Source organism: Phyllostomus discolor, chromosome 1, assembly GCF_004126475.2.
Source record: "Phyllostomus discolor isolate MPI-MPIP mPhyDis1 chromosome 1, mPhyDis1.pri.v3, whole genome shotgun sequence".
Taxonomy (NCBI): domain Eukaryota; kingdom Metazoa; phylum Chordata; class Mammalia; order Chiroptera; family Phyllostomidae; genus Phyllostomus; species Phyllostomus discolor.
In genome coordinates, this window is record NC_040903.2 from 179,022,623 (window position 1) to 179,034,691 (window position 12,069).

The window sequence follows — 12,069 nt, forward strand, 5'->3', positions numbered from 1 at the left end:
TCTGACCTCTACACATTTCTCCTTTTCCATCCTCATGCTGAAATTCCTACCATTAGATGCATCCTTTGAGCAAAGGCACTATCTCTTGAAGACCATGTTAAAAAAAACCTTATTTAAAGTGAAGGAACATTAATTCAGTTTTACAGGCATATACAATATCCCCTTAAAGAGGGAACAACAAGGATAAATAAACTTTGATAGTTGTGGTCACGGCTATGGAAAAAACCCTGTGACTGTAGTAGTCTGGGGGCATAGGAGATCCTCCAAAACAGAGATTTAGTTTTTCAATTGTGTTTCATTGAATACACACACACACACACACACACACACACACTGCTGGAAATGTGTCCTTGGATGTTCATAAACAGTAATACAAGTTCTAAGAAATTAGCAGGGTTTTTTGTGGGGGGAGGGGCTAATAGGTACTGTATGAATTTGGTAGTTTCCTGAAGTGCTCTGGCATTTATTTTTCTGACTCTGGAGGTTGGGCAAATGACCTCAAAGATCCAATGTCTCTTTCATCAATTCATAATTCATCAAATGTAGTGAAGAAGCCACCATCTTGACACCCCAAAGTGACTTTTTTAAAAAAGAGTTTATGTATTTATTTTTTAAAGAGAGGGAAAGGGAGGGAGAAGGAGAGGGAGAGAAATATCAATGTGTGAGAGAAACATCAATCGTTAGACTCTCATTACACACCCTGAGCTGGAACCCAGGCATGTGCCCTGACCAGGAATGAAACTGGTAACCCCTTGCTTTGTGGGATGATGCCCAACCAACTGAACCACACCAGTCAGGGCCCTAAAGTGACTTTTTTGAATATTACATTGGTAGCCCATAAGTAACAGACATTCATTATTAAAGTCAGGAAAAGTGGAACTAGAGGAAAGGAGGAAACACAGCCATCATATCCAGGGAGCTTGATAACTGCATTATTTTCCCATCCTGCTTTTGGACTTTTCCATGTTTTCTATTTGTCAGGAGCCAATCCTGGTAGAGCTTATTCAAGTCTTGCCTCAGAACTGGCCAATAATGGTTTTTGGGCAAGAAATTAGCAGTAGGTTCTGGTGATACTGCTAATTTCTTGCCCCAAAACCATTATTATATATATATATATAATATATTATATAAATAATAAATATATATATTATATATAAATATATATAAAATATATATATTTATTTTTAGACAGAGGGGAAGGGAAGGAGAAAGGGAGAGAAACAGCAATGTGTGGTTACCTCTAGGATGCCCACTACTGACAACCTGTCCCACAACCCAGGCATGTGCCCTGACTGGGATCAACTGGCAACCCTTTGGATCCCAGGTCGACACTTAGTCCATTGAGCCACACCAGTCAGGGCTTGGTGAGCCAGTCTTGACAAGTTTTTCCTCATGCTCAGCTCTATGTCTGCTTTTTATTGCCTATTAAGTCTGTCTGATAGATAAGAGGCTCACATCTCTGTCCCTTCCATTTTAAAAGTAAGTGCCCAGAATATAAAAAGAACTCTTACAACTCAACAATAAAAGAGAAGTAACCCAATTTAAAAAATGGGCAAAGGATTTGAACAGATATTCCTCTAAAAAGAATATGAAAATAGCCAACAAGCTCATGAAAAGATACTCAGTATCTCTAGTCATTGCAAACCAAAACCACAATGGGATACCACTTCACATCCACTGGAAAGGCTCTAGTCAGAAAGACAGACAATAACAAGCCTTGGGGAGGATATGAAGAAATTGGAACCCTCCTACATTGTTGGGAGAGATGTAAGATTGTGCAGCCTTTTCAGAAAACAAGAATCAAAGATATCCTCAATGTCAGAACCATTACGTTTCTTTTTGGCTTTACAGTTTTAAAAATTCATGTAAAATATTTATGCGCTGATTTGCCAGTTGATACCAATAGTTTTACTTTTATGTTTTATATCTGCACAGCAGGATGTTACTATCAATTCCAGCTTTGCCACAAAATTTTCATATGCAGTGACCAGAGGAATCAGAAATCCATGTCCTAGCTGTCCAGGTGTAAAGGTGCTGTTTTTGAACTGTAAGGAAATGGTAGTTACATTCTGTATCCTTATTGTGCTAACAGAAGCCAGCTTGAAATCAGTGCTTATACTAGTCTCTATATACTCTATTTCTTGATCCTCAAAGTGGAAAGTAGAGAAAAATTTATTTAATACTAAATAATGTTTTAATTCTGCCAGTGTCAGATTTGCCTGCATAATGGCAGAAGATTGCCAGATAACACAAGTTCAATGTAAACATCAAGCTTCCTTATACTATATTGATTGTGTGCTGAAAGGTGTTTATCATATTTCTTTGCTAAATCTTGGCCAGATGATTGATGGGCAATACAATCAATACACCTGCTTGTTAAAAGCATTGCAGATTTATCTGTGCCATGAAAGATTTATTAGTTTGGATGGAAGACTAATTTTACACTTGATTTTATCTTACTCTCACTCTTGGGATAATATTTCATACATGCAGGGAGGATGGCATAGCATAAATGACACCATTTTATCAATTTCACATATTGGTGTATCATCTGGGTGATGGTATGAATATCAGGATCACCACTATGTAATGGACTACACACATCTACAGTAAAATCAGCTCCTAGTTATTTGCATGGATGAAAAGAAACTAAGGTGCAGACGATCAGAAATGGTAGATTATGTTCTAGAGTTATTTTCCTTTGGCTTTTGGTGAATTGGAATTACAGTTGAACCTGTGTATATTTAACCTTTCAAGCATTTGCTCCATACAAAGTCAAAAAGCCTTACTAGGTAGTAACTGTTTAACCTCTGACTTTCACATTTATTTCTCTTTGCAACCTGCCTTATTCATTGAGTAGGTAATGGTTTAGACTGATGCACACACCACAGGTCAGAGCGGCGTGGCCCTCTCCCAAGCCTGTCCTGGAGCCGGGAGGGAGTGATAAGTATTGGGTGTCAAACGGTTACTTTTAAAAATGCCAGCTGCAAGCAAAGTAAGAGTAAAAATAGGATAAACAAAAATCTCAATAAAGCTGAATTGATTCTGTCTGGCTGGAAAACTGGCTTCACATGAATGAATCAGCAGCAGATGAGAATCAGCCATCTATGCGCACTGGCTAATGACAAAGGTGGCTATTCCCACACCAAGCAACAGTGTTTAGCATTCTACTTCCAATGTTAATTCTTTAAAAGATAGTTTTTTCTTTGACCAGAACTAGTGGTATAAAACACACAAGGCTTATAAGAAACAATTTTATTTGGCAGTACTTAAATCCATTCTTAAACAATAGGCTTTGCCAGTTCATAGGTATTCCTTTCTATATTATGGTAAAAGGCAGAGTCAGGTATATATTTTTGAACAGGCATACACATATTTTCTTTCAACCGCATTGGTAAAGAGTATAAGAAAAAACTGAAAGTAAACATAAAGCAGATGCCTGCTTTACAGGTTTAAACACATTTGTATGTTTTCGAAGATAGACTTATAAATGTTTTAGATCTACAGAGATAAAGATATTTAAAATGCTCCCCCTCCCCCCCAAAAAAACAAACCCTCTACTTACTCCCCCATGCCATTTCTGTCTAAAAAAAAAAGCAAACCTATAAATAGTTTTGGTGCCCTCTTAAGTCTTGCTCCTGAGGTGAATGCCTCACTTGTCTCTTCCTAGTCTTCTGCACCCACTGAACCAAAGCGGTGTGGCCATGACCCAGGCAGTCATCAGTAAACACCTGACTCAAGTTCAGCCAGTCAGAGTCTATCTCTAAACTTGAAAATGTGAACTCAGAGACACAGAAACATTAGTTAGATGATTGTGAACACTTGAACTGAAATGTCCTGCTGAGTTGGGGCTAGAGGAGTCACATAAGGCCTTGGGCAGGCCAACAACCCCATGCCGAGAAAGAGCAGTAAAGATAGCAGAGTTAAACATGTGGCAAATTGCATTATTTGTTCAAAAGGTTCTCTGCCCACCTCTACAGGACTCATTTCTGGTGCCTCTCTCTATTGGCAGAGTGTGTTTCCTACAACTTGAACATCAGGCTTGACCACATGACTTGTTTTAGCCAATGGAATATAAGCAGGAGAGACAATATTACTTCTGAGTAGGCTCTTTAAGTGCCATTGAGTGGTTCTGCTTTGCTCTCCTTCCTCTGCCGTAAGTTTGGCATACCTCAAATATGTCCTTTCAGCCTAAGTTCAAGAATAAGAAGGATGTGGAGGAGGGCCATAGCTGACTCTCAGTGAACATTGACATGAGTAAGAAATCAGATGCTGTGTTGTAATTCATTGAGATTTGGAAATTGTTACTACAACATAACTTAGTCCGAGCTGACAAATACAGAGAGTGAACTTAGTTTCTAGCTTTCCATTTCCATTTTCCTTGGGAGTTGATTTTGTTTCATTTCCCATGAAATTCCTCTGAGATCACCTAAGCAGGCTTACAACCAACAATCCCTGATAAGACTGATAAAAATGACATTATTTAAAACTATTTTGTTCTTAAACATTTATCTTATAAGGAATTCTATCCTCTATACCAAGGTTAAGTTAAGCATACACATAGTTTGCATACACACAGGTTATGCATACACACAGTTTGAAAAGTGTTTAGGTGAGAGAAGTGTAGTTTCTTGTACTGACAGTAAAGGTAATTTTTGTGCATTATCTTATTACTTAATAAGAGATGGATATAATAATTTTCTCTTATGCAAACTATGATTTGACCCTGAATTCCAATTAATAGCATGTTTTTTTGGCATATACAGAAATAACAACTTCTAATAGTTCAAAGTAATAATAATGTCTGAAAAAATGTGTCATATCAGTTACCATTTTAGCTCTGTTATGAAAAACAAAATACCTTTGTTTATGTCAATAAACCTTTGTATAATGTTCTTATACCCTGAGCTCAATTCAACTGAGTATTCTCCCTGGACCTATCACGATGTGGCTCACTCTTTCAGGCCAACGTCCAGAGTGGCCTTTGTGTTGCACTCTGTGCTCTGAAAGAAGCAAGCAAAGCACTCCAAGCTGGGGGGGGGGGGGGAGATTTTTATGTAGTATTTCTTGACTAGTGAGACAATAACTTCTGCTTTGTGCAAAAATTTTCTCTTGGGTCAAACTGAAATTAGTAAGTTATAGACATTTAAATTTTTTTCAAAATGCCTCCAAAATATAGTTTTGGCTCCTATACATCCTTGTGGGTAGGAAGCACAGAGGGATAACGAAACTTGTTTATAAAGCTACTACCAAGTAAGTGGCAACATCTGGTCTGGAACCCAGATCTCCTCTCATCTAGTTCTTTCTGTTATGTCTCCGCACAAAGAGGAACAACTTATTTCTCTATAATATTCTCCCTAAAGCCTCTAAGAAAGTTTACATTGAACACAGAATGTCCTGATTGTACTAGAAGTAAACTTTTTAGAAATAAATCAATCATGAACACATGCTACCTGTTACATTCATCACAGGAACACCTTAGATTATATTGTGTTTACTGCTGATACAGAGTTAACTGAATGTCACTTAGTTATATTAAATAACACACTTTGCTACGTAGATATATGGTGAGATGTCACCATAATACAAAGCAGACATTTTTTCCAAAATACTTTGAAAATCAAAGCATAACAACTGTTTATTTTAAATGTTGCTTAAATTGCAAATCTTCATCAACAAAAAGAAGGTAAGAAATAACATGGAGACAAAATTCAGAATGAATAGTCAGTATTTAAGATACAAAGCAAAAAAATCCTTGCTTAACAGCACAAACACAAAAGAATTGCCATAAATATATTACTGATTCAATAATTGATAAAACATGTCAGTAATTCAAGAATGTTAGATTTAGCCCTGGCTGGCGTAGCTCAGTGGATTGAGCGCGGGCTGTGAACCAAAGCATCGCAGGTTCGATTTCCAGTCAGGGCACATGCCTGGGTTGCAGGCCATGGCCCCCAGCAACCGCACATTGATGTTTCTCTCTCTCTTTCTCCCTCCCTTCCCTCTCTAAAAATAAATAAATAAAATAAAAAAAGGATGTTAGATTTAGGAATGTGAATTGCTAAAATTACAAAGTAATAAACAATGATTCCAATTTCTACAAAATCATTTTTTTGTAAAGCAATTCTTTGTATCAACCTAAGTTGGCTAAAAAAAAAAACAACAACCACAACCATATATAGCAAGTGATGATACTAAATGAAACCTATTACCAGATATTTATCTTGTAAAGCCACTTCATGCATTATTTTTCATGGATTTTGAAGGTCATGTATACTGAAAAGTACTTTAACTTGATCAATTGACAACTAATGAAGTTTAGTTGTTTTTAAACCACTTAAAAAAACTAGTCATTTTGTCTTGAGCGTGTAAGATAATGACTTAGTGCCCAAGGAAAATATTTATTCACAGGATTTTCTTTATCACTGGAAATGGCTGGTTAATATGGCAGACTATTAATGAAAACTTTCAGATTGAGTAATCATCTGTGTAGATAACTAACTGTCCAACTTTGAAAGAGTTACTCAGTGTGATTCTTTGCTCTGCTATGTTTTAAAGAGCATAGAAATTCTGGTACATGAGCTTTTGTGAGAATAAATGTATCATTAACTAGAACATAAATAGGCTGGATGAGAAAAATAAAGTGTTAACATTTTAACTACCTTATTAAAGAGATAAGGTGGGGGAGTAATGTTTGTTGTTCATCAACAGATGGTAAGTGAAAGTTAAAATCTGTCATCCTTCTGCCTTATTTTTTCTTGGCAGTTTAATAATACTGATATTGACTGAACAAAATTACATTTGCTTACTATTTTGGAAAAAATCTGCGTAAGATTAGAGAAGAAATTATCTTTATTTTAAAAGTGACCAACATTCCCTTCCTAGCATACTTATGTCAAATCTCAAGGGCTTTAACATTCTTCTTTTTTAAAAAAAAATTTTATTTATTTATTTTTGGAGAGGGAAGGGAGGGAGATAGAGATAGAGAGAGAGAGAGAGAGAAATATCAATGCGCGGTTTCTGGGGGCTATGGCCTACAACCCAGGCATGTGCCCTGGCTGGGAATCGAACCTGCAACACTTTGGTTCACAGCCCGCACTCAATCCACTGAGCTATGCCAGCCAGGGCTTACATTATTCTTTTTTAGCAGACATCCAAACACCAGCCCGGGCCCCATCACAGTTTCTACTCACAGCTTCCATTACTGATGAAACAGATGGTTTAACATTTGAAATCTACACAGGATAGACAGATTTACAGGTTGCTTTTAGTCTTATTGGATGAAGTATAGGCTCTCATTCATAGAAAAAAATAATGCTATGGTTTGACCATCCCAATTAGCGTATGGCTCTAAGTCCTTTCTTCCAGATGGTGATTACTTTCTTAGTTCCAAGTTTTGTAAGGTAATACAACATAGATGGCAGTTTAAGAAAGAAATCTCAAAAGGAAATAAAAACTCGCTGTGAACTAAATTTTTGAAAACTTTCAAAAGTGTCATTTAAAAACATTTAAATCGGCGCACTTTCAAAATAATGGTATGTGCCTTGTGGAGTTCAAATTTGTTCTGAATTAGATCTTCATCAGGACTAATATGGTTTAATAGGTTATATGTAAGAACATATATGGAATGTGATCCATATTTACAAATGACTGCAAATATGGATTGCATTAGATTAATATTGAGTTGAGAAACCCTCCCTGATTGCTGAAAGTGGTGATTTTTTTTATTCTTTCTGTAAATAAAATATCAATGGCCTCTCAAAGGCCAGTCTCCAAGGAATTCTGGGAAACCCTGAATGGAGGCATAGCTGAGAACTAAACACCATCTTTAGGCCCTGCCTTATCTTTGGGCTTGCAGTTAAATGATGTGAAGAAACCTTTCCTGTAATGACCTACCCAGCTCTTCACACTCCCAACTAAGAGGATTACTTAAAAGGTAGAAGTCAAATTTATGTACATCTCAAAAATGTTTCCCTTCCTTCTAAGCCCTGTGGACGGCATTATAATTATCTATTTACTATTGAAGCTTATTTTCTAGTTTGTGTAGGGGGAGGGGAGCAATAGATATACAAAGTAACATAATTAAAATACATAGCATGCCAGACAGTGATAACTATTACTGAGGACAATAAAGTAGGGAGGAAAATAAGGGGCATCTGAGATGAGTGGCAGCAAATTGTGGTCAGGAAGATCTCCCTGCAGATATGACATCTGAGCAAAGATCTGAAGGAGGCAAGACAGTGAGCCTCTCCACTATGGGTATAGAATTTTTGGGAAGGGCATTTTAGGTTGAGGGATCATCCATGCAAGGGCACTGAGACAGAAGGTGCCTGGTGTTGGCTGGGGAACAGCAAGAGGGACATTGTGGCTGGAGCTGAGGGAATGAATGAGTGGCAGGAAATGAAGTCGATGAGGCCAAAGGGGAACAGGTCATGAAGGTCCTCGTGGACCATTCTAAGGACTGTATGAGAAATGTGGGGGACAATTGGAGGATTCTGAGCAGCGAAGTGGCATGACTTAACACTGAAGCTAGCTTTGGTGGAAGCTCCATCAAAAGAGACCAGGAACGTAAATCTGGTAACAGGTGCTTCAAAGTTTGCACCCACAACTACTGAAAAAGGAAAACGATTGAATCCTGGACAAATGGGTGTGTGGGTGGTTGGGAGGAAGGGGTTACCCTGGGAGACACGCTTGCCTAGCTTTCAGGCCTTGACTGCACTGAAACCTCAGGTCCTGCTCCTCCAGCCACAGGTCCTCTGGCAAGGGTCGGGATCTAAGCCTGCGAGCCAAGTTGCCAAGGCGACCATAGAATTTCCCCACCCCACTCCTCTGTCTCCTGAGTTCAAAGCAGCAGGATCCGCAGCCCCTCCAGAGGGTTCGCGGGGTCTGGGCCAGCGTGGACTCATCAGTATTCCGCCCGCGGCGTTTCTCCCGCCCACACCGTGACTCTCAGCGCCTGCCTATCCAACAGCTCCAGCCCCTGGCGGTCCGCGCAACTCAACAGCCTCCTCCTCCTCCCCAGGGTCCCAGGCCAGAGCCCCAGAGCCGGCGCTGCCCCGGAGGGGCCCTGGCGGTCCTCGGCACTAGTGCTGCTCTGCCCAGTTATGCAGCGCTTTACTGCATGCTGGCCACATTCGCAAGCTGCACATCCGCAGCGGAGCGGAGGTGCCCTGCTCTTGGCTCACAGCGCGCCCAGGGAGACCCGCTCTAAAGCATCCCCAAAACAGCTCTTTGGGGATAGTCAGCTCCCCTGTGCACTTGTAAGATCTCCCTGCGCTTCCTGCAATGCACCAGACAGGGGAAGCAAATATTTTAGGCACCTGCATTGCGCCCCCGCTGGGATGCACTGTGCGCAAAAGAAGAGGGCTGTCTGCTGCATACCCGGAAGATCGGAGGCGCGGGGAGTCAGGGGTGGGTTTTCTTAGGACTCACCTTGTGCAGTTTCCACATGGCCCCCAGAGCCTTGACTTCATGGCTGGAGTGTTTGCCCTCCTCCAGGCACTGGTAGCACACGGGCATCTTGCACTGCACGCAGTACATGCTGTGGTTCTCCAGCTCGTGATCTGTACAAGTGGAGACCTTGCGCGGGCTCAGCCTCCGGCTCACACGGCCCTGGGCCGGGGGCACCAGGCGGTGCTTGGCTAGGGGACCCCGGGGCGGGTGGCAGCGAAGACGGCACGGATCGCAGTAGAAGACATCGCACTGTTCGCACATAACGGTAGCCTCCTTGGGAGCCTTCTCGCAGAGCTGGCACTTGAGGGCCGCGGCTTTGCTCTGCTGGTAGCGGTCAATTACCCCTTCCAGGACGCGGTTCTTGGGGAAGCCGCGGAGACCCCGGTCATCCAGGATGAGGCTGCGGTGGCACTGGGGACAAGTGATACAGGAGTTACGGGGCACCGGGGCCAGGGCCGGTGACAGGTGGGTGGCCGGCGGAGGCATTGCTGGGGGAAACACTCGGACGCCGTTGGGGGACTTCTGGCACGGGGTAGTGGGGGCGCTGGCAAAACCTCCGTAGGAGCCGTAGCCACTGTCCGCTTCGCTGTACAGGCTCATCTTGTCCAGGTCCAGGTAGTCATAGTCAGAGACCCCGGAGCCCGAGGCCCGACGGCTCTGGGGGGACTCAGACTCCGGGGTTTGCACCAGAATGTTGCGGGCGCACGCCTGACATAAATTGTGGGAGCAGGGCAGGATGATGGGCTCCCGATAGAAGGACCCGCACACGGGGCATTTTAGCTCTTCTTCCATCTCTTCCATGGAGACCCGGATGGAAGCGAGACAGCTGCTGCTGCAACGGGTGGCTGAACTGGCGAAGTGGCCGACGGGTCTGTCTTGTCCAGCACCTTGGCCAGCGTCGGCGGCTGCTGTCGCGGCGATGCCTTCCCGCGTCGCCTAGAACCACACTCCCGGTGAGTGAGGCGCTCTTTCTGCGAGCTAGGCGTCGCGGCCGCCCGCCAGTCCGGGACCGCCCCTTTCTGCCCTCCTAGTCCCGCCTCTGCCTGTAAACAGTGGCCTATTGGGCAGCAGCCGAGAAAGCGAAGCTTTTATTGGCAGAACGCCCTGTCCTTCTCCTCTCACCGCAGGCCACTGGGGGTTTGGTGGAGGACTCTGAGGACGAGGGAAGTCTTAGCTCCCGGCTGCTTGAAGTCGGGAGGGGGCTGGCGTGCGTTGGCGAGGGGACTCGGAAGGAGGAATTAGGCGATATGACTCATCCTCGCCCCGCTTTCTTCCGACCTGGATCCGGTGCAGTCATCCAGGAGTAGGGGGCGTGAGAAACCCTTCCACGCAGCGAGTGGGCTGGCGGAGGAGGCTGGTCTTTCTCGCTAACAATCTGCGTTTGCCTTCCATCTACAATCTCCCCGCCGACCACAACAGATACCCCCCTTCGCCTCCTCCCCCCTCCACCACCACCCTCTTCCGCTGCTGGCAGCCTTGGCAGGCCCTCACTCATGCCTAGGTTTCTGTATGGCAGCCAGGCTTTTGTCCCCATCCTGAACCCGCTGAAGCCTGCCCCAGGCGCTTCCCCATCCCAGGAGTCTGACGGCGCTGGGAGGGAGCCCGGGGAAGAGCCTCTTCTAGTCTCTTCCAGTCTTTCACCCTCAGTCCCTGGTGTCTAATAATATCGACTTCCGAGAGATTTAAACTAGGTGACCGATGTAAATATTCATGATATTAGTTTAAATCTATGCCCCTTCATTTCCCGCTTTAAATTCAGGCTGAGCACAGAGGCTTCTTAAGGTTTGGGTTGAACGTGCCTCTGTACCCTTTTCACTGTCCCTGCCTCCCAAAGCCGTGTTCTCACGCCGCTCTCAGCACCTGGTCAAGCTTTCACAAGGCCAGCAGGACCTTTGGTTCAGTCGAGATAGGAATGGGTTGCCCATTTCTGAGCGCCCTTACTTCGGTAACGAGCTCCAGATAAATCACTGTGTCGCTGTGGAGTCTCGATATTTGACTCCAATCAGCGTTATTCAGTGTCACGTGGCCTGAGCATTTACCCCAGTTTCAGAATGGTGGGTGGGTTCTTTCTGTTTCCTTAAGTGATGGTGATGGGAAGGGGATGAAGGGGGTTCTAGTGTTAGTCCTCACATATTAGGCACCCTTCTTCCTCTCCCCAAACATTTCTGGAGATAGCTGGTCCTGCCTCTTGCCTGTGGAACTGTTGAGTTGATAATAAAGGGGGAAAAAACCCCACAAAAAACAAAAAACTTTGAGTCAAGTGACATTTTGAATTGCTAGTAATTTATTTGAAATAGTACATGGCTATCTTTTGCTGAATGATTTATGAAATAAATGACAAAAACTTTTTCTAAATTCTAAGAAATACTCCCATTATTCATCTTCCAAAAAAGAGATTATTTGATTATATGCAGCTACATTTATAATTTAAAACCACTTTACTTCCCAGAAAAAAAATAGACTTTTTATAACCCTGCCCTAGGAGAAATAGTCCAATAGACTAAGTTATTTTTCCAACACTTTCTTCAATGAAAACAGCATTTGATCACTGTTTGGGGGAAAATAGTCTCATTGTTATTTAAAGTTACACTAATAACAAATGCTATACAACTTATT

General features: G+C 42.7%; 1 protein-coding gene across 11 annotated transcripts in view; it reads right to left on the bottom strand.

Annotated features, from left to right (window-relative positions):
• Positions 1 to 10,468, bottom strand: part of TRIM9 (tripartite motif containing 9) — a 96,735-nt gene extending 86,267 nt beyond the window's left edge. For 5 of the 11 annotated variants that reach the window (XM_036009973.1, XM_028507961.2, XM_036009971.1 and 2 more), the window contains exon 1: positions 9,433 to 10,468. In XM_036009973.1, the coding sequence (XP_035865866.1) occupies positions 9,433 to 10,254 (822 nt within the window). In that variant the 5' untranslated portion in view covers positions 10,255 to 10,468. The remainder of the gene's footprint in view (positions 1 to 9,432) is intronic. The other 6 variants (XM_036009988.1, XM_028507960.2, XM_036009986.1 and 3 more) reach the window with 2 other exon arrangements.
• Between the last annotated feature and the right edge of the window lie 1,601 nt (positions 10,469 to 12,069).